The following is a 23,458-nucleotide window of genomic DNA, read 5'->3' as shown; positions in this document are numbered from 1 at the left end:
GTAAGTAGGAAACTTCCAGCTGTTAAGAGTAGCTATTCTATTTAAACCACTTAAAATGGTGGTATTTAAGGAGAATCTGGTCAAATAAAATACTGATTCATAAAAAGTTCAAATCAATCTCTACTGTGCAAACATTTTCTATGTTAATCAAATCCTGCATTGTGCTTAAAGCATGATGAATCCTGCATAGCGACGCTGTTCTCACCTGTCGGCCGAAGAGCCGCTGCAGCAGTCCTTGTTTGGGCGTTGGGGACGGCTGCCCTCTCCAGTCCAGGTCGGGAGGAACGGCGCCGTCCTCGTGAAACAAATTCAATTCAGCAAAACACTCCGTCTCGATCATCTGCAAGGTGGAACACAAAACAGGAAAAAGTGAACAAACTGAACTTTTTTATGACACTTTGATGAAAAAAAGGTGTTTCTTACTGTTGGACGGTAATAAGCACACATGAATCAGTCACTTCATTATCTTTGACTATTCATGGTAACCCAAGAGAAATGTTCGTAGAGGATGGAGTTCTGCTCTGCTTTAATACCAAACTATTAACCATGCTCTGAATTTCTTCCTCAGCTAAATTTATAGTAATATCACAGAAAGGGAACACGCATTACCTTTTATGGTATCTCGTATCTAGAAGGGGGCACTTTTATAACAAAACTGAGGTCAAAATATATTAAAAATCTGTACAATATACTAAAGCATTTCCAAAAACCTGTTCAAATGATAGAAACATCTTAACCAAACAAATTGTTTTAGTTTTCAAACAGCATTGTTTAGCTATGCTTGCAGAAATCTCAAAGCACTACAGTTTAATCCTCACTGGGGGTTTATTCTAGTCGCTGGGTTCTGACCTCGTTCTGCCAGGGGATGGAGACGCAGCCCGTTGACACTTTGCTGTAGAACGACTCGTCTTTAGGGTCCAGCTCCACGCCCTTTACCGTGGAGAACTGCTCTATGTCCAGAACGTCTTTAGCGTAGATGGCCTGAGGCTAAAAGCATCACAAAAGAAACGGCAGGGTTAAAGCAAAGGTTACAGAAAGAATTAACTGAGAAATAAATCCTCCGCAGAACGACAGGCTGCAGGACGACTCGGTGTCCCAAATTATTTCAGTTTTACATTTTAATCTGGCCTGAGCCTCAGTGACATTCTGATTGGACAGATTAATTAACTCCACTTCCTGTCTCTATTTAAAGAGCTTCTCATTGAAAAAGATAATTCTTCTTCACGTATATTATTAGCCTGTGCTCATATAGAATCACTGACATTGATGACTGTTACAACTGGAGATTATTTTGGTAAAATTTGTATATTATTAGTTTGTTACACCAAAATTCTGAAGAACATAAAATGAAGTGAACACTAATAAGCTGCCAATTCCTTGATTAAAAACTTGAAAATAAATAAAAAATAGGACAATAAATAAGTAGTTTAGCAAAGAATCTAACACAGGACACTTTACAGTTCTTGTTTAAGGTCTCAGCAAATAAACAGTCTAAAAATCATGTCAGGAAGAAAGAAGAATCCAATAAAGAATTTAACACTTAGGATTGTCATGTCCTGGATAAATGAGGAACCATATCTGAGCATCATTTGCTGTAGTTCTTTTTTTCCCCCTCTCTAAATAAAACGAGTTCCTGCAGAAAAAACACTCATCTCTATCTATTCACTGTATGGCTGATAGGCTGAAAAAACTGAAGTCACTTGCACGATCTTAGTACTCCCTACACTCACGGAGTCGCGCCATAAAAATGCCAACTTGTGTGGCATTTGGCCGTAACAACAAGCAGTTTTCTGCTGTGAGAATATGTTTCACAGGTTGTTTACAGGGCTGTCAACTCTCACTCAATGGGTTTGAGACTCACGCATCTCGGTGTCTTCACACACACCTGTTCCGTATCCGCGATTTTTCACGCTAAAAAAATGACGGACATTAAAACTCAAACTCCATTCTACTCATTTATATATAAAAATACCATGATGACAAAAATCCAGTCCGAATTTTCAACACAACCTTGGCGCTAATGCATGAAGACATGCCGGGTTCATACCCAGTCCGTATTATTGCACCAGCCCATCTATTCACTGTACCAGATATTGAAAAAAGATGGGCATTTCTGAGCAGTTATTACGAGCTTTCTCTTTGGATTTTTTTTTTTTTATCTTATCCTTATCTCATCTGGTCTAAGATGGTTCACTTTGTAAATAAATAAATATTTTAAGCAATCTAGTACTTGAGTAGATATGAATAAAATATACAGCAGTTAGCTTAAACTATCAATGTGAAGGCTGAGTGTAGGATTACATCAAACTGACATCAAATGGTTTGTTTTCTCTATACCTACAGCTTTTTATAGTACGCTTGAATCCTTGTTTTCACTAATTTGGCCACTAGATTAATTATTTCTCAGTCTAGTTTAAAAATTTCCCGTTGGGATTTAGGATTAATTAAACCAACACAAAAATATAAAGCTTTCAGGTTTGCCTCATAAACCCATAGGATGTACACAAAATAAAATAACCATTGTATTTTACTTTTCAAAAGATCAGCCACTCAAGACCTACCACATAAAACACAGACAGGATGTACAGAACCACTCAGTATCCAGGATATATAACCAGATGGATGTTCTTATTTTATTATTACTTATCTTATTCATTTATCCTTATTTTGGTCCATAAATTTTGGTCCAAAAAATGTTTAAAAACTTAATTTCCATCACGTTGTCCAAAATGAAACATCCAGAAAAGTGTTGTCTTATGTCATGGATAGTTTTTAGACTTTACAGCTTCCTTGAAGGTTTGAATTGTTTAGCTGTTTTGTCAATTGTAAAAAAAAAACTAAGAAGATGATGAATTACGATTTTTAATCCTATTACCAAATATTAATTTACATTGTAGTTTTGCACAAGATTCGATTGCACTGGTTCCTGTATTAGTGCCAGTTATTTAGTAATAGGTTATTAGTTCCCCATTGGTTATTTTAGTTAAACTGCATAGAATAATTAATAAACACAGTTGTGAAATTCTTAATTTACATAATATATTACATAATATGCCGATGTTTATTAAACCACATTGTAATACAGTAATATCATTTAGTTCTTCGTATTGGTGACATTAACTCTTGTGACTAAAATTTCCTCCTCCTGATTTATGAATAAGTCAAAGAACAAAGAGAAACATTTAAAACCTAGAAGTTAGCCATTAATCTCTGTGCATCAGATCCTATCTGTACTTTTTTCCCTGCTGCTGCTTACTGCCATCGTTCGGATGGACTTACATCGGGGGTGAAGGGTGCCTGCAGCATGCCAGCCTCAAGCCGTTTGAAGTTTATGTCGCGGAAGATGGGGTGACCTTTAACCTCAGAGGCTCCGCCCCCCAAGGAGCCCAGCCTCTCTGTGGGATCTTTGGCCAGCAGCTGATACATGCAAACAAATTTCCACATTTTTAGCCAAAGATTAGCTTTTAAAAAAATTATTAATTTATGACTTTCAAATAGAATCTGAAAGCCTCAGCTTTATAGACTGAAATAAAGCTCATAAATATCAGAAGGAAGAGGTACGATTAAAGCAGGTTGGATGAAATAATGGAGACCTACCATTTTACAGATGGACTTGGCATCCTCAGAGAATTTAATGGAGTATTCTTCCTGCACCTCCCTGACCAGCCGCTCCACCTCCTCCCTCTTGATCTTCTTCTTCCTCTGCTGAAAAGGCGACTGGCCTTCAATCATCTCGTACAGCAGGCAGCCCAGCGCCCACCAGTCAGGACTGAAGGTGTACCGCTCGTTCATCACCACCTCAGGAGCTGCACAAAACCAGGAAAGAAACCTTGTAAAGCCGCAGTAACTTGATGAGGCCTGAGAGGGTGCCGTATATTTTTAGGACAAAAGGAAAGAATTGGCTTCTCAATAATAATGGATTGCTGGGTTAGGAGTCTTCTTTTGAAAATGTGGAAGAGACGAGAGAACATGACATTCAAATAAGGCAGCTGTTGCTTGGTTCCTATTAAAGTTTGTCATCAGGAAATATTTCAGATACCAGGATATCTTAAAATTTAAAAGACCTGCCTCAGAAAGAACACGGACAATGGATCATCCTTCATTCCCTCAGTAGGATAATAATCCCAACACTTCTTCAGATTTTCTTTTAACTAGACTGAATTAATGGCCTCAACATAAGCTTTCGATATTTTTTTTATACCATTTCTATCAGCAGGTGATGCCATGGTTTCAGAGAAGATGTTAGAATTACACAAAACATGGATAAAGGAGTGAACATTCATATTCCTTATTTTCTTAATCTTATAATTTGAAAAGATCAACAGATTAATAAAAAACTGGGGGAATAAAACCTCACCCATGTATCCAACAGTCCCCACCCGTCCCTTGATGGTTTGTCCTTCAGGCACGTGGATGGCCAGACCCAGGTCTGATATTCTGATATGACCTGGTGACAAGAAGCAGCAAATATATTTACAACACCTCAAGCAAATGAACAGAAGTGTCCTTCAAATAAATATCTAAGTTTTAAATAGCACCTGTCATCTGAGATGTTAACATTTAAAACAGAAATTACGTATCCTAATCACATTAACTAATGTTTTGTCCAAAGGGAAGGACATTTCTTTTCTTAGGCATGTCACAGTTAGGAATTAGAGCGCCCTCTGGTGTTGAATATTAGATACCATATTTTCCATTCAAGTTTAAGGCTGATTTTAAAGTGTTATGCTCCTGTAAAAAGTTATCAAGCAAAAAACAAGAAAATCAAAACACATTTAGATGTATTTTTTGATTAAAAGTAAAATAGGCATGTTTAAGACAAACTAGCCAATAAAGAAAGAATAGATAATTGCGTGAAATATAACACTATATTTGGACTTTTTTTTTCTCTACCTTCAAAATTAACAAATTGGTTTAAAAGGCAACATTTATTGATATTGTGAAAGAATAAAATTCTTTACATTTTAACTTAGAAATGAAAGTGATTCAAGAACAAATTTTGTTAAGTGTTACAAGTTTTATTATTTTCTGTAAAGCAAACATGAACGTAAAATGGGTTTTTTCATACATAATTATAATCACAATATATACTATATGGTAAGCTGCTGATTAGGCCACTCACCGTGGTCATCTAGGAGGATGTTTTCTGGCTTTAGGTCCCTTGGAGACACAATAATAAACACATCCGCACAGTGAGACACAGGATAAGTGGATTAGATGAAGCTAAGTTGGTCTTTAGAGGAGCTCACCTGTATACAATCCGCTCTCGGTGAAGGTCCTCCAGCCCACAGCATATCTCTGCGGCATAAAACACGGCCCTCTTCTCATCAAAGCCGGCCTCTCCCATGTGGTAGATGTGAAACTTGAGGTCTCCGCCATTCATGAGGGTCAACACGAGACACAGGGCATCTTTCGTTTCGTAGGCATACGCTAAACTCACCTGGACAGAGAACAGCTCTGATTTATTCACACTAATCTAGAAAACTCCTCTGTCCAAAACTGGTTATTTACCATGAGACACAAACCATAGACATACATATAATACCCTTTTACATATATAACTTATATTATGTCTGACACAAACCATAGCGACAGAGGAGGGCTTTAGGTATATGATTGAGTCGCCCTCTACTGGTCATGGAGGTGCACAGAAACATAAAGTAACATTCTTAATCTCATAACTTCACCAGAACACAGGGAGAAAATTTAAAGCTGAGGTCAAAAAGGAATGAAGAAAATAAAACTGCTAGCCAAAGAGATAGTGATTAGACTTCTGAAAAAATTAATAAACGAATATAAAAAAAAAAAATAATTGTACTGCAAAAACTAAAGATACTAAGGTAAATAACCGTTTATTTAAAGCTTTAATTGGCTGATTGCAAAGCTAAAGATAGTATCTAACTATAAACCAGTGGCCAATAGAGAGCACTAGGGCGCCACCCCACACCCAATGACACTGTTTAAGACATAAAATAAATAAGTTATTATTTAATTTTAAATATAAATGTAAAATATTTTTAAATATATCTATAAATAATTTTTAGATGTGTAAGATATTCACTCTTTAATGACTATTAAAGCATCATTCCATTTTTCGTCAGATTGGTGACGTATTTCCACCCTAAGGCGCACAAATCTTTGCCCACTGACTCTCGTTAAAAGTTGTACCTGCGCAGTAGCTCCTCTGTAATACAAGCGTATAGGAGAGGTTGGGGTGCACTGTCACTACCCGATCCGTCCCGGAAGCACGATCTGTTCTGCACATGCGCCATCAGGTCATTTGCATATGTGCATCCTGATATACATCCGGGTTGTCCTAGATTTTATTTAGTTAAAAAGACCTAAATGACGTTTTCCCTCCTCAAAAATAGTTTTAAAATATAATGTGTTTAAGGTTAATAATGTATTTCCTGAGAAAATGAATGCCCTAAAATTCTTTGTTTTATCAGCCCGATCTGCACCGGAAATGAGATCCTACGCTACTTCTGGTGGCTAACTTTTTCAGCTTTGGATTAAAACATAAATCTAGTCTTTTTGAGTTTTGTTTTCATTTTGTTTTAACCTTATGGTATATAGTGGGTAATCTTAAGAAAGAAACAACTGAAATGCAGATAAACATGGTTTAATCATATTTTACCAGACTGCTCTGAGCATGTCGGGTGATGACGTCAGAGAAGTTTAACGAAGAAAATGTAAAAAGCATAAAATATGTCTCACAAAAGTCATAAAAAATTTTTAAAGATGTGTATTAGCATTCTTTAGTGAGTTAAGGATAGAAATAAGTTGTAGTAGTTTTAGTACCATAATTACATTATCTATGGACACTCAGATGTATATCTGTTTATGCATGCGCAGGACAGATCGTGCTGCCGGGACGGATAGTGACACGCACCAGAGCTGCGCTGACAGGAAGTGTATTTGCTCACCACGTCCCGCCACAGCGCAGACGTTTTGCAGGTGATTGACAGGTCGATTTGCGGGGGTTGGAGACGCATTGGAGAAAGAGAGAAAGAGAAATGGTGCAAGGAATGTCCTTTTCCAGGACCTGGTTTAGCAACAAGGCTTGGCTGGCAGCATGTAGCTTTATTCTGCTTTCCCTGCCTCCTTTTTTCAAAGGCCAGGATCTGATCCAGCATGGATAAAGACAGCTAGGACTGATTTAAAGCACATTTTAGAAAAGGCAAAGAAGAATGAACAATCTGAGATTTGCATGGAAAATAATATAATATAGTGCACTTTTTCTAGATGTTTGTTCATTTGCATAGTTGCTCATAAATAAACACACTCTCAGAAAATAGCTTGTACATATTAAAAAAAAGTATAAAGCTGACTAATAGCTTCTGCATTATTAAACTGGCACATTGTTTTTTTAGGTTTGTGACACAATATTGGGCCATGCAAAACAAAGATTTATTTTCACAAAGCCTCAGAAGGGAAACATTTATGGTCAAAAAGTAAACCTGTACATGAAATTATGTTTTTTTTTTTTTATAAAGTGTTTTCATAGTGTTTTTTGTTTTTGGCATTCATATAAATATACTGGTGTGTGATAACTTGGTATATGTTTCATTGGTTTTTGGTATATATCTATTTTGAATTTATAGCCCCCCTTGGAGAAAACCCCACCAGCCGCCACTGCTATTAACTATAGTATGAACACATATTAAAATGCACACAACCCTAATTCAATGCAGTTATGTTAGCTGATGGCAGAGTTAAAGGAATAGTACCGTATTTTCACGACTATAAGGCGCACTTAAACGTCTTTTTTTTCCCTCAAAATGTGCGGTGCGCCTTTGGTGCGGTGCGCCCTATGTGTGTTGTAACTGCGACTTTTGAGACCACCTCATTGAGGAGATGATGAAAGAGTGGCTGAATGTAAGGAGACCAGGTGTTTTTTTTTCCACTCATCACCATCGCTGTTAATATGTAACTCCATGCGTGCCCATCTCACAGCTGATGTGAAAAAAAAGGTGAATCAAATGGACGCTGTGCTCGCCCTTATCCCGGGGGGTCTGACAAAGGAGCTTCAACCGCTCGACATCGGTGTGAAGCGGCCGTTCAAAGTAAGGCTGCGAGCGGCGTGGGACCGATGGATGACAGACGGAGACCACAGTTTCACGATAAGTGGAAGGCAGCGCCGGGCGAGTTACGCCACCGTTTGCGGATGGATTGTAGATGCTTGGAATAACGTGTCTGTTGGCTCTGTTGTTCAAGCTTTCGCAAAAGCCGGCATTATTTCTGAGGAGCTGCGCTGCACGGAAAGTGACTGACAGCGAAGAAGGGGAAATCGGCATGTCTGATTTAGCGCAGCTGTTTAATTCAGAAACAGAGGATGATGACTTTGATGGGTTTGATTAATACTTTGTAATAAATACATGAATAAAGCACAAACATACTCAGTTTTGCTCCCGCTCTATTTTTCTACCTGAAAACTTAATTCAACAGCAGCCTCTGGGCGGGTCTCCTCCTCTTCACCGCGGTGGCTGGCAGGTGTTTTTTCATCTAAATAATCTAAATCTTGCAGCTATATTTGCTGTGATCAGTGGGAATAAAGTAGTTTTAATATGTTTTTAAGTGAGAAAGTCCACCTGAAAACTTAATAATTGCAGTCAGTTCATCCAGATTATCTATTTCTGTCGGAGGCGCTCAGACCCCCACATACCAGCGGTGCACCGACAGTAGAAATCCCTTCAACAGCAGCCTCTAGGCAGGGCAGCCTCCGGGTTCACGCGGTGGATGGCAGGTGTTTTTCATCTAAATAATTTAAACTGCAGGCACCAGGATACCGGCAATAAAAGCGAACATATTCCGTCGGCAGGTTTCAGGATTTTAAGTTAATTTAGGAGTGATCACAGCGCTGTGTCATCTGAGATGTGTCTGTCTCACGGCCAGCTGCCAGGTTTGATTAATACTTTTTAATAAATACATGAATAAAGCACAGTCATACTCAGTTTTGCCCCCGCTGTATTTTTAAATACGCAGTAGAGGTATTTAAAGGTAGTAGAGGACATGTACCTGTATATAAAAAACGCGCCCTATAGTCCGGTGCGCCTTATGTGTGTGTTAAATACAGAAATGGGACACATAACTGAGACTGCGCCTTTTAGTACGGTGCGCCTTATGGTCGTGAAAATACGGTACACCCAAAACATGATTAGCCTTCATTTTCTACTCACCCCCATGCTGAACAACACCCTGGAGTACTTTTTTGATATCTCAAATGCATCCGGAGATCTGGGAGGCTTCTTGCTGTCTGCTGACATTCAAATAATGGAGGTCTATTGTGCCCGAGTCAGAAAGGTCCATAAAAGTCCACAAAAACGTGTCAATATTCCTCCATACTGCTCGTCCAATGTATTCCAAGTGTCCTGAGTGGGTAGCATCCAGAATTTACTCGAAACGAAGTCATTTAGAATGTTTTTAGAGCATAAACAGTAGTGTATAGGATTTCCTGAAAGCGCGCTCACGACGCTACGGAAGCCGGCACACCAAACCAGATGAAAGTACGCATTCAGCGTCTGCTCTGCCAATAATGCAAGCGTAGAAGAAGAAATGTGCTGTTTACCTGTGCAAAGAAAGAAACAACGAAAGAAAAATGTCTGAGGACTTCAGTGTTGAGGAAGAGCATGAGTTCTTTGCCGAGCTGAATGCGCTGGTTTGGTCTGCCGGCTTCCGTAGGCTCGTGAACGCGCATGTGCGCGCTTTCAGGAAATCCTATACACTACTGTTTATGCTCTAAAAACATTCTAAATGACTTCGTTTCGAGTAAATTCTGGATGCTACCCACTCAGGAAACTTGGAATACATTGGACGAGCAGTATGGAGGAATATTGAAACGTTTTTTGTGGACTTTTATGGACCTTTCTGCCTCGGGCGCTGGGCACCTCCATTATTTGAATGTCAGCAGACAGCAAGAAGCCTCCCAGATCTCCAGATGCATTTGAGATATCAAAAAAGTACTCCAGAGTGTTGTTCAGCATGGGGGTGAGTAGAAAATGAAGGCTAATCATGTTTTGGGTGTACTATTCCTTTAAAGTAAGACCAACTAGAAGCACCTAACAGAATGATGATAGATGTGGATGACATATATTGATGCTAACGTATAAGAAAAAAAATCTATCACAAATTAAAAATCATAGTGCTAAAGTCATAGATGGCGTCACAGATAGAGCTGTGGATGGCTAGAATCAAACCTAATGCTGTGCAGAAAAACACCAGAAATCAAATTATCATAAAAAATATACAAACTGAAAAATACAGCTTAGGTCAAAATGACCAATTATTTTAACAGTCGGTAGCAAAGATGATTGTGAGAGCCTTAGTTTGTGTTCGGTGGAAGATTTTTTTTATTTGTCTTTTCAATCCAAAGCCCCCCTTTGCCTCTGTAGGGCAGTATTTCACCACATATAATGTTTATTAGAGACTCTTACAACAAATCGGCTGTTGACTTTCTCCAGAATCTGCTTCTCATTAAGTGCCATAGACTCTCCTTTCCTCTTCTTTATCCTCTTCTTCTCCAGTTTTTTGCAGGCGTACATTTTCCCTGTGGCTCGTACTTGACACGCACACACCTGCGGGAAATAAAAACCACAGGATATCCATCAGGCTGAGCAGCATCAGATGCATTGATCAACTTATTGGCGGATTGAATTTCTCAGGAATAGCGGAGATTTGGCAGGTGTGTTTTTTTTCTGTTACCAAGAAGGAAAAACAAACCCATTGACCTTGGAGAAGCAACTTCTGTCATCTGTCTAACAGCTTATGCTTGACCCAAACTGAGTAAGGAAACAGGACAATGATTCACTACATTTCCGTGCATTTTCTCCCGTCTGCATGAGGCCGAGCGCGATCCAAACACATAAGCTTAACCCTTATCTCTTTTTATGTCCCTCATTATCTCGTGATCCAATGATATCACATTCAATCTGCTATCGCCATGAGACCAGCATGGCATTAAAATGACTCCTGCTTATTACAGAAATATGTCGTACAGAAGTGCCATTCAGTGGAGCCTAATAGGATTCAGACGTCGGTGCTGGAGTTCCTCTTTTCGGGTGCCAAGGAGAGGATTCGGTTAGAAACGCAGCAAAAGAAAAATAGTTTGATGGAAAAAACACCAATCAGGGCCGTCCTAAAGGTCAGCCGCTCCAAGAGCGGTAGAGAACTGTTGGCACTTACCTCCCCAAAGCCTCCTTTTCCTAAAACTCTGTACTGTCTGAACGTGTTCTTCGTCACTGGCTGCCTGTTGGAGAGAGAAAGTAGTTCATTTATAAGGCAAAGGTAGTAGAGTGCTGTGACACATAGGTCTATCAGTTTATGAAATTATATTTAATATTCCTTAAAGATAACCTGAGTCATCATTATTGTAGTTGTTGGTGCCACAGGTTGAATCAATATTTAAAAAAATAAATTTTTGGGTTTGTTTGTCTTGTTTTTACTCTAGCTATCTTTGTTTAATAATATAAGATCACTGAAGAAGGAAAAATTTGATTTTTTTTTTTTTCTTGTAATGATATTACTTGTAGAAAGTTAACCTTCTTGACCAAAAACCTTTGGGGAGTGGTGGTCTAGTGGTTAGGGCATAGAGCTTGGAATCCTGAACTTGTGAGTTTGAAAAAGACCCTTAACCCTGCTCCCCGGGTGCAGCAAATGGCAGCCCACTGCCCCCCAAGGGGATGGGTTAAATGCAGAGAGTGAATTTTATTGCACTGTACTTGTGACAGTGCAATGGCAATAAAAAGCTGAAAGAAAATGTAACAGGAAAGACAAAGACTGAGGTTTAGTCCTTTCTAGTATTGTACTACAGTATTCATTCTCACCTCTGCTAAGTCATAGTTTACCATCAGTAATGAAGTATTTCTGTTAATGTGCCGACAGATGAGTCAGGGTAAGTGTAGGTAATGGTTTCTGAAAAGTTAAACATCCTACTTTCGAGTAGGATTGTGTGAATCAATTCCATGACTTATTAAATGTAGTCATCAGCAAAAACTACTTTTATCCATTGTTTTTAAAGAAGAACCGAAACCAAACCATGCTACTTTTTTTTTTTTGGAAGTGTTCCTACTGCCTACACAAGTTTTACACAACCATTCACACACACACTCACACCTAGGGAGATTTGTTTTTTCTACAGAAGCCAAAATAACCTAACAGCCCTGTTTTTGGACACTTGGAGGAAGCTGGAGTACCCGGAGGAAACCCATGCATTTACAGGGAGAACATGCAACAGTGCTCCATTGTGCAGCCCTGGCTCTTTGTGGTAAAATTTGAATTGTTTATCCAGTTTGGGGTCCTGTGTCTTATGAAAACATGGATAGGAGGTGGACTCTCTGGAGCTATGTGGTAAAGAAAGAGTTGAGCTGAAAGGCAAATCTCTGGAATCACTAGTCTGTCTAAACCCCAACCATCTCTCGGGGTAAAAACGTATAGATCATGGCTGAAAGAACAAGATCCTGAATAGAAACAGGCAAAACGATCCTCCTCTGTAGGGAGCCTGGGCTCAGCCTTAAGGCTCGATTATGTTTCATCCACAGGGAAATGAAAGACTGGGTGTCATTTATATCCAAGAGGGTTTTTACAATATGTTTATTGAGGTGATATTTATAGGTTAAATCATTCATTACATTTTAAATAGGAACTTATTTCAAGTGCATATTATCTTATTTTAATTGTAAAAATACTAATTTGTTTGGCAAGTCATCTTATTAACCTACTCAAATGATGGGTAAATACACTCAATTTAAGAAATGTTCACTTATTTCTAGATTGTTTTTGCAGTTTAAGATGTCTCTAGATGTTTATATTTGTGAACCCCTGCTAGTGGGAGCTGTCGCTCATCCACTAGGTTTTTCTATGCTGAACTGTGCACCTGGTTACAAATTTTCCTATGTGGACGGTGGGAGCATCAGGCAATCAGAGGTGCTGATGCTAAAATTTTGTAATTTGGCTGTGCGGAAGATGGGCTGTTGAGATTCGTCGTCTTAAAGCAGAGCTTCTGCTCCTCTGCATCAAAAGGAGTCAGTAGTGGTGGCTCCTGATCAGGATGCCTCCTGGTTATCTCGCTTTGGAGGTTTTCAAGACACGTCCAATTGGTAAAAGGCAGGAGAGACCTAGATCTGCCTGAGGGGACTTTTTAAATCTGTTCTTTAAAGTTGGAGAGTGTGACAGAAAAGAGGGATACCGTTTGGATGATCAATGGATGGGTTTCCCGTAGATTTAGACCAGATCACCTGGACGTTAACAGCCTGGTACATCTGACTGGAAGAACATTCCACCATTAACATGACTTTCTGGACCAAATAAACCTTCTCGCATGGGGACACCTAGGATCCCTCAAATGGAGCTGGAAAGTGTGTAGAGCAACCTTGAGGTTTTTTTCTGCTGGGCATTACCTTTATCCTAAAAATAACTTGTCTTTGTTAGGAGTGGCTGGTAATGAAGAACCAAATGAGCAAATTTCTTTGATCATACCGTGTGTTTACATTATATTTAAGCTTGAAGCATTGCTCTTTAAATGTTCAGGTACCAGGAAAAAAACAGGAAAACCGAACAAGACCCACAAAATGATTGAAGAATGTCAGGTGGGAATACTATATGGCAGCACAAACAACTCTTTCATTTTAACTTTTAAACATCGCAGTTTTTTGCAGACTGATTGTATTCACAAAGACAAATTTATTGATAACACCTGCTACCCTCCTAGGATCACTCCTCCCATTTTATCAGAGTGACTCTGGGGATTTCGCTCATTAACACCATTAGGTATCCACTGCAGTAACAGGGCTGTGATTGAGAAGCCGCTGCTTGGGGTTATAACAAGTGTTATTTATCCTGCGATCTGTGCAGCCTGTCAGGTTTAAACTGCAGCTTTTGTGGCCAACCACAATCTGCATTCAGTCATGAAGCAGAAACATGTTTCATCCTGTTGGAGACAGTAGGTAAAACCAATGAACGATTAAATCAGCACAACATTGTAGTTAGACATAAAGTTAATCCAGTGTTCCTGGATTGTTGTCATGGGGGTAAATCTCGTGGCTTCCATCCAGTCTGTTTGCTGCCATTGGCCTGAAGGTGTTACTGAAAGTCTGAAGCCTGTCTCTTACTCTGAGGATTTAGTCTTATTACTCCTGATTTCGACACCAAAAACGTTACTAAAATGACAACTTAGTTAAACTTAGTTCTTCAGCTCATCTTGTGTTTAACATGGATAGGAGGTCGGGATACAAAACCTAACCTGTGGTGAAGTCTGGATCATGACTAACCTAGATTGATGCATTCACAATGCCAGCAAACCACCACCAACATGGTAGATTACTGCTCCAGGTTCACCCCAATGTAATCCCGTCAACAAACTGGACTCTGACACAATTAAATGTTCCAAATGTTTGGTGTGAAAGCAGAATAAGAATGGAAAAGGCTTCCTGATGGATCTGGATTTTTAGAAACCGTTTTCAGAATTAATCCAACTTTCTGTTGGTGGTGTGACATTATGGGGAATATCTCCTTGGCATACTTTGGACTCCTTCATCAGGAGCATTGTTTAAATGCCTCTGCCAGCTGTTTTTTTTGCTGGTCACACCTATTCCTTTTGGAGGGCTGCTGTTATACTGCATTTTGCACCATATTTATTTTGCACTGCACTGAACCTTGCCCTTTTGCACCATTTTTGTTTTTTTACTGGGTTTCCTTTTCACCTATACTGTCTACATGCTGATCACTGCCTCACTTTAAATGGTAATGTTCATTTCACAGCTGTAAGCTGTAAGCAACCTAATTTTGTTTTGTACACTCACCGGCCACTTTATTAGGTACCCTATGCAAGTAACGGGTTGGACCCCCTTTTGCCTTCAGAACTGCCTTAATTCTTCGTGGCATAGATTCAACAAGGTGCTGGAAGCATTCCTCAGGGAGTTTGGTCCATATTGACATGATGGCATCGCACAGTTGCCACAGATTTGTCGGCTGCTCATCCATGATGCGAATCTCCCGTTCCACCACATCCCAAAGATGCTCTATTGGATTGAGATCTGGTGACTGTGGAGGCCATTTGAGTACAGTGAACTCATTGTCATGTTCAAGAAACCAGTCTGAGATGATTCCAGCTTTATGACATGGCGCATTATCCTGCTGAAAGTAGCCATCAGAAGTTGGGTACATTGTGGTCATAAAGGGATGGACATGGTCAGCAACAATACTCAGGTAGGCTGTGGCGTTGCAACGATGCTCAATTGGTACCAAGGGGCCCAAAGAGTGCCAAGAAAATATTCCCCACACCATGACACCACCACCACCAGCCTGAACCGTCGATACAAGGTAGGATGGATCCATACTTTCATGTTGTAGACGCCAAATTCTGACCCTACCATCCGAATGTTGCATTAGAAATCGAGACTCATCAGACCAGGCAACATTTTTCCAATCTTCTATTGTCCAATTTCGATGAGCTTGTGCAAATTGTAGCCTCAGTTTCCTGTTCTTAGCTGAAAGGAGTGGCACCCGGTGTGGTCTTCTGCTGCTGTAGCCCATCTGCCTCAAAGTTCGACGTACTGTGCGTTCAGAGATGCTCTTCTGCCCACCTTGGTTGTAACGGGTGGTTATTTGAGTCACTGTTGCCCTTCTATCAGCTCGAACCAGTCTGGCCATTCTCCTCTGACCTCTGGCATCAACAAGGCATTTCCGCCCACAGAACTGCCGCTCACTGGATGTTTTTTCTTTTTCGGACCATTCTCTGTAAACCCTAGAGATGGTTGTGCGTGAAAATCCCAGTAGATCAGCAGTTTCTGAAATACTCAGACCAGCCCTTCTGGCACCAACAATCATGCCACGTTCAAAGTCACTCAAATCACCTTTCTTCCCCATACTGATGCTCGGTTTGAACTGCAGGAGATTGTCTTGACCATGTCTACATGCCTAAATGCACTGAGTTGCCGCCATGTGATTGGCTGCTTAGAAATTAAGTGTTAACGAGCAGTTAGACAGGTGTACCTAATAAAGTGGCCGGTGAGTGTATATACACTGTGTATACAAAATGACAAAGTTTGTCTAAGTCTTCCAGCTAGATCATGCCCTTAAATACTTTTGATTTACAAACTGATTTACAGAGGACTTTACTGCAATAAGCTCCACAGTCGAGAACTCATTGCAGCAGAGCGCCCTTTGGATGTGAAGGAACGTTAAGATTCACATCCTGGATATGTAGCCGACAAACCTGCACCATATTATTTAGGCTGAAATCTCAGGAATGTTTTCAACATGTCGTTGAACCCATACTGCAAAGAATGTAATAAGCTGCACAGGCAAATAATGGGAACATAAACCTAAAAAATAAGGAATAGTTGTATATTTATTTTTGACTTTGAATGCTTTTTTGATTTGCACAGAAGAGCTTTAGAGTGTCATTGAGAGCAGAGCTATCTGAGATATAGGATGGATGTGGACTTCATTTTGGAAAAACATAGTTTTCCATACTCTATTTTCTTTTCTATACTTTTTTATATCTGGAAAAACTGCTTGGCCAAGCAGAAAGCTTGCCTCAGTTTTTAACGTGTTTCTTCCTAATCTGATTGAACACTAGTCCAACCTGCTGGATCCCTCTATTACTGATAAAAGTCAGGGAAAAAATGTTGCACGAGTCATTATGCAGCAGGAGGGAACTCTTACTGCTAAAGTTCTGCAGAAAAAGTGAATGTTTTCCATTAGGCAATTTCCAACTTGTCTTTTGAAATGTGTCATGGCGTTGTTGTTGTAACCCGAAGGAGAACAGGAAGCTGTGAGGCAACTTTCTCTGAACGTGTTGCTACTGGTAGCGTGTTTTGGAAGGAAGATACTGTTAGAAACCCCTTACCTCTCCAGCCACTTCCACTGCAGGAACCTGTTGAAGTACATGCTGTCAAGGTAGTCGGCAAAAGGCGCCACGCTCAGGTAGTCGTGAATTAATCTAGAAAAATAAAATAAACAGAAATAAATTATACTTTTATTTAGCTTACTGGTTTTAAATAGTTTATCACTAAAAAGCAGCAGTTGCTTTGGGGAAGCAGGAAAAAAACCTGTTGGATTAGGTTTTATTGAGCATTTGAGAAAATGAGCAAGAGTAAATATTTTGCTCTTAGTTTGATTTTCTTTTCTTGCTTTAGGGATTTAAATAGAACATATTGTAATAGAACATATAGAGGCAGTGAGCCTGTTTCTGCAGTTTATGGACAATCAAAGTAAATCTGTCGTGCTTGAAAATAGAATAACTGGAACTTGAAATAAGGCACAGCTCGCCCTTGCAAAGCTAGCATTTTAATTTATTTGATAGACATTTAGCTTAATGTTTCTATATATGCTCTGTTTTTTTCCATGAAATGCTCAGTTTCCATTGGGATAATGCTTCTCCTTTTAGATGTGTTTAGATATTCAGGAACTTTTTGATTTAAACAACTTTCAGACTCTATAATCTTCACTCTAGATGAGTTGTTTATGCATTTAAATGCAGGCAATTTTGTCTATTTTCACCCAGTCTGTCAATACCTAATATAGACCTTTTGGAATTAAGGGCCCTTTTTAACCTTTCATATTTCCACTGTGGACACAAATAAGTTACATGTAAGACACCAGGAAGTTCTACCATACATGGTTAAAGACTCTATTGGATACCTCCTACAGGTTACACACAATACACAACAGCTTGTTTGTTTTAACCCTAAGCTTAAGAAGGGAATCACCGTAGCAACTATTATTTTTTCCGATTTTTCTGTGGATACTTCTGTCAGCAAGATTAATTCAGTACCAAAACATTTTTGGTTAAGTATTTTGAGGCTTGCTTATATTGGACATTGAAACGAACTGATTAAGACATCATTACAACTTATAAAGAATTAAAATACTGCCAGAAGCAGTGTTTTGTTGACATTTTACTAACAATTTTGTGAAAAACCCATTTTAAATTGAATCTTTACAGAAAAAGGTAGATTGTTCCTGCCTCTTTATTCTCATGTTTCTATAAAACATGAATGTCTTTAATCAAAATGTATTAATATCAACTATATGATTGTGATTTGAAATGCAACTTAAGATATTATCAAAAAGGGCCCTGTTTTTCTTAGAACAGTCGCCTCATTCATTATAGAAAAAATTTTTGAGTTCTACAAACACTCTTACCAATCCTTAGTTTTCTTATTGTGTGATTGCACTAGAGGCCTTTATTCATTAGCTGCTGGAGGAACCAGGGATAGTTGCCATGACAACTGTACCCTCAACAAATGGTGACCCTGCTTAAATACAAAGCTAAGTGGCTCCCTACAAATCCTTGGTTTTCTTTTTGTGTCTGCTATATTTGATTTTGTACATTAGGTATTGTTAAACATTGCCCTTGGATTGTTTCCTGCTCTCCATTCATACCTATTTTAATTCAATTCAGTTTATTTATATAGCACCAATTCACAACACGTCATCTCAACACACCTTACAGTTCACCAGATCATACAGTCAAATTGATTCAAAGTTTTCTATCTAAGGAAAACCAGTTGTAGTAGTGATGTATTTCTGTTAGTAAATTACCCCGCCTGCCTTAGATCAGTCACCAGTTCCCTCTGAATAAGCTCTCAGATTTTATTGAATTTCAACTCTTGTTATAACTTTTGAAGCTTTCTGCAACTTCTATGTGAAACACCTTTACCTTGCTCTAAATAACAAAAAGCTTTATTCCAATCCTCTGCCTTCTTTCTGACCCTGATTCAACAGCAGAGAGGTATAGTTACCCTCGAATAATAGGACATAACACCAGCAACCAGATCAAACTATGAACATTTTTAATAAAATCCATGTGAGCAGCTTCATTGAGCATGAATAATTGATGGTATGACTTATAATGAAAAAAATGTTATTTCCACTCAGCATTTAGAGTCATGGGATTCCCAGATGTAATGAAATTTATGCACCACACAAAGACAAAGGAGTTTGGGTGATTCTATGGAAACAGAGGGCTTATTTATCTTGGTCCATGACACTTGATACTGTTTAACCAGACGTAAAAACGTCCCAAATAAAAACTGGTTTAAAAGGAATAAAAATGTTTAAAATCTAAATAACCATTAAAACGGAACAATATTTGCCATTGAGTTGTTTGTAATCTTTTTAAGCATTTAGGATCAGTTTAAAAAAAATAGATTATGAATTTTTATGACTAAATTTATTTAAATATTTCTTTATTGATTAAGTTAAAGAGCCTTTTTTTGTGTTAATTATTCATAGGTGAGAGTTAAAACATTTCTCTTGGAAATGCACCATACTGGTCTAGATCAGATAAAAGAAGAAGCCAAAGTCGAAAACAAAAGGTCAAAATGGATGCGACTCAGATTTCTAAGCAAGATTATAGTTTTTTTGTTAAATCAACTGACATAAAGGATGTAAGATAATAATAACCCATCAAAAAATGTTGATGGTTTTTGTCTTGAAAATGGTATCAGGTGTTTTGTTGCAAAAAAAGAAAAGCTGCATAAGATTTAATGATCTATTTTCCTTTTTAAAAAAAAGAGCAGTGAGTCTGAGTTGACGTATCTGACTGCAGCCTTTGCATAAACAAATGGTTTTACCAGCATGATTCCTCTGACTTTGAACTCTTTAGTCCAGAGGATTTAAATTACTTCAGTCATAAGCAAAGGCTGCCAGTTTTACACTCCTTGATATTGTACCTCTCACAGGTCTTATTCAATAAAGCATTTATACATTTCGCATGTCAAAAACTGGAGTAATCACACTCAACAAAAATATAAATGCAACACCTTTGGTTTTGCTCCCATTTCTTATGAGATGAACTCAAAGATCTAAAACCTTTTCCACATACACAATGCAACAATTTTCCTCAAATATTGTTCACAAACCAGTCCAAATCTGTGATAGTGAGCACATCTCCTTTGCTGTGATATCAAGATGCTGATTAGACACCATGATTAGTGCACAGGTATTCCTTAGACTTCCTACAATAAAAGGCTACTCTGAAAGGTTGCATAGAGTTGATCAGGTTGTCAATTGTGGCCTTTGGGATGTTGGTCCACTCCTCTTCAATGGCTGTGCGAAGTTGCTGAATATTGGTAGGAACTGGTACATGCTGTTGTATACGCCGAACAAGAGCAACCCAAACACGCTTAATGGGTGACATGTCTGGTGAGTATGCCAGCCATGCCAACTGGGATGTTTTCAGTTTCCAAGAATTGTGTATAGATCCTTGCAGCAGGGGGCCGTGCATTATCCTGCAGCAACTTGAAGTGATGTTCTTGGTTGTATGGCACAACAATGGGCCTCAGGAACCCATCACGGTATTTCTGTGCATTCAAAATTCCATCAATAAAATGTACCTGTGTTCTTCATCCAGACATTATACCATAACCCCACGACCTCCAATGGCCATTCGATCCACAACACTGACATCAGAAAACTGCTCACCCACACAATGCCACACACTGTCTGCCATTTGCCATGAACAGTATAAATTGGGACTCATCCGTGAAAAGAACACCTCTCCAACATGCCAGACAGCAGCAAATGTGAGCATTTGCCAACTTAAGTCGGTTACGACGACGAAGTTGAGACCCTGATGAGGGCGACAGGCATGCAGATGAGCTTCCCTGAGACGGATTCTGACACACTGCACAGAAATTCTTTGGTTATGGAAACTGATTGCTGCCTGAGTGGCTGTTCTCAGACAATCTTGGAGGTGAACATGCTAGATGTGGAGGTCCTGGGCTGCTTTGGTTACAAGTGGTCTGCGGTTGTGGGGCAAGTAGAGAAATTAACATTCAATAAATGAGCAACAGCTCTGGCTGACATTCTTGCCGTCAGCATAGCAATTGCACACTCCCTCAAATATTGGGACATCTTTGGCATTGCGCTGTGATAAAACTGCTCCTTTCAGAGTGGCCTTTTATCGTGGGCAGTCTAAGGCACACGTGCACTAATCATGGGGTCTAATCAGCATCTGGATATGGCACAGCTGTGAAGTGTGATGAAATAACTCAGCAAAGGAGAAGCGCTCACTATCAGATTTAGACTGGTGTGTGAACAAATTTTGATAAGGAAATGGATATATTGTGTCTGTGGAATAAGTTTTAGATCTAAAAATTGGAGCAACACCAAAAGTGTTACGCTTATATTCTTGTTTAGTGTAGCTTCTTAAACTGCATAAATAACAAAATGGCATTTTTCTCCACTTATATATTGTCAGTCTCTAAATAGAGCATTGTGCACGTGATTAAGAGGTACAGCCTCCATTGGAGTCAGAAATCATTAAAGGATGTCATTCTTACAAAACTGCCCTATAAGCATGCAATAGACACAGTCTTAAATAAGAGAATGGCAGTGGCCCAAGAACAGGTCCCTGGGGTACACCATCATCTGGCTTTTTTTCCTAATATTTCACAAATCTAATGATTATTGGGTTTTTTTTTTGTAATTTTTACTAGTATAAAAGTGATATAAAATCCCTGAAATACATAAGCATTTCTCAGGGATGAACTATAGGCTATAACTAAGCAGTTGCCTCAACCATGGCTGTGACCTTACTTGGTGCAGTCCTTGAAAAGCTCTTTGCAGGCTTCTTGCTGGAGCCTCTCTGTACACTGAGTCATCATCTCCGCTTCCACCTCAGACACATGGTCCTCCGACTGTATGAAAACAAAAAATAGTTTTTTTTTGTTTTTTTTTTATTCAGTCTTTCATAATCCTATTCCATTATCAGTACATCAGTTGTATGTTTGGTCATTTTTACTTTAACATATGTCAAGCATAACCTTCTTACCTATGGTACAGTAAAAGCAGGATGTTTATTGCCAAACTTGTCAGATAAAAAACTACATATTCCTTAATAAAATCCAGTAATTTAAATTATGTTAATTTGTTTCATTACTTCTAGTTTCTTGGCAATATTTAGTAACTCTGACAGAGTTACTATTATATTTGAACTGCAATTTGTTTGAACTTATTAATTTTTTTGGAATTTATCTTATTACAGCAGAATCATTTCTGATTTCCATTTACATGATCATATTTTCTTCTGAAATTATTCCTGTGAATTCAATAATTTTGAATTAATTAACTTAAAGTATGGGTGTTTGAACGAAAAATTTTAATAATGCAATTACTATATTTAAAGTAACTCTAAAACTAGTAATTTATACTGGGACTGTGCAAAATAGTCTAATAACTAAAGCAAACTATTTGAAATGAATAATACAAAAATCTCCCAATATTTGTCAATTTTCAGCTCTGAAATCCAAAAATAACTGAATGTCCTTCCGATAAAAAGCTGCACTAATGGCATTAAAGTAGGTCATTTACAGTGTCCTTTTGTTAACATCTCTAGCAAAAGAAAAACTGCTACTTTTAGTTTCAAATTTGATTTGAAAAAGAGCTTTAGGATGCGGGTACCGTTGGGTTGAGGTATTTGTCGATGACTTCCTTTCCGCACTCCTTCCTCTTCTCGTCTGGAGTCACCTCGTACTCCGCCTGGAATAGTTTGGATTGTAAAGATATAGTGAGTTTCAAATGAAACAGAGTTGAAACCCAAAAAATAGATCAGAGCTTTAAGGACCAGTGTGTTTACACAAGATTGATTTCTTTAGATCTCAAGAAACAATCTGTCGTGTTTTAAACACAGAATCGCAGCACTCATTTTGAGAAAATTCACATTCTAGTTAATTATGTTAGGATATGCCATTTTATAGATGTTTTATTTTGTGGAAAAACAACAGATCTCTTTCAATATAATTTAAAAGCATCTCACCCACACATGGTTCCTTTTTTTTTTCATTAAGATTTTTCTTAAACCTTAAATAATTTACAAAGTCTTACTTTTTGCAGCAAATGCCTCCATGGAGAAACAGGAGGCCCCTAGCACATGGTTGGTTCATTCTTTTATTTTAAACTGACCCGACTATGGTCACTTACCATGGTTTACCTCTAATGGCGGTGACACTCGCATAATGCATACGACCAATGTCCCACCCATCTAACCACCCCTTTCCTGTCATTCTACTGTGAAAAAAAGACCACTAATGCCACATAAACTGAATGGGGGAGAAAAAATAAAAATAAAAAAATGAAAAAGCTCTGAAAGAAGTGAACACCGGTTTCAACTTGTATAAATTATGGTGAAAGAGAAAAGTTAATGGATGTTGCACAAACTTTCAAACATTATTTTCAAACGTTCTGGTTATGTCATGATATTGGCGCTGATGTCTGGTTTGATTATTCATTTCACTCACCTGCTTATCTCCACCCAGTTCTCGTTATTGTTCATCTGATCCACCTGCATCAGTTTCTATTTAACGAGGCTTCAGACCAGTCATCAGTGCCAGATTATTTGAGCCAATGGTTAGAGTTCTTGAGTATTCCCGTATATCTGATTGCCTGATCCTGACCCGTTTCTGCCTTTGGACCTCTAAGCCTGCCTGTCCGCTTTCTGATCTGTTTGCCTGAC

At 38.6% G+C, this 23,458-nt stretch overlaps 1 protein-coding gene across 1 annotated transcript in view; it reads right to left on the bottom strand.

Moving 5' to 3' along the window:
• The window catches only part of grk6 (G protein-coupled receptor kinase 6), a 66,385-nt gene that overhangs the window by 1,626 nt on the left and 41,301 nt on the right, over positions 1–23,458 (bottom strand). Inside the window, exons 4-15 of the mRNA XM_038295814.1 lie at positions 22,408–22,485; positions 21,544–21,644; positions 16,847–16,939; positions 11,182–11,245; positions 10,434–10,574; positions 5,250–5,440; positions 5,123–5,160; positions 4,358–4,447; positions 3,598–3,806; positions 3,280–3,417; positions 850–987; positions 206–340 (exon numbers count right to left, since the gene is read on the bottom strand). Of these exons, the coding sequence (XP_038151742.1) occupies positions 206–340; positions 850–987; positions 3,280–3,417; positions 3,598–3,806; positions 4,358–4,447; positions 5,123–5,160; positions 5,250–5,440; positions 10,434–10,574; positions 11,182–11,245; positions 16,847–16,939; positions 21,544–21,644; positions 22,408–22,485 (1,416 nt within the window). The remainder of the gene's footprint in view (positions 1–205; positions 341–849; positions 988–3,279; positions 3,418–3,597; positions 3,807–4,357; positions 4,448–5,122; positions 5,161–5,249; positions 5,441–10,433; positions 10,575–11,181; positions 11,246–16,846; positions 16,940–21,543; positions 21,645–22,407; positions 22,486–23,458) is intronic.

This window comes from Cyprinodon tularosa, unplaced genomic scaffold (assembly GCF_016077235.1).
Source record: "Cyprinodon tularosa strain WSP-4 unplaced genomic scaffold, ASM1607723v1 ctg36, whole genome shotgun sequence".
NCBI classification, from domain to species: domain Eukaryota; kingdom Metazoa; phylum Chordata; class Actinopteri; order Cyprinodontiformes; family Cyprinodontidae; genus Cyprinodon; species Cyprinodon tularosa.
Note: the sequence above shows the minus strand (reverse complement) of the source record. Positions and strands in the feature narration are given on the sequence as shown.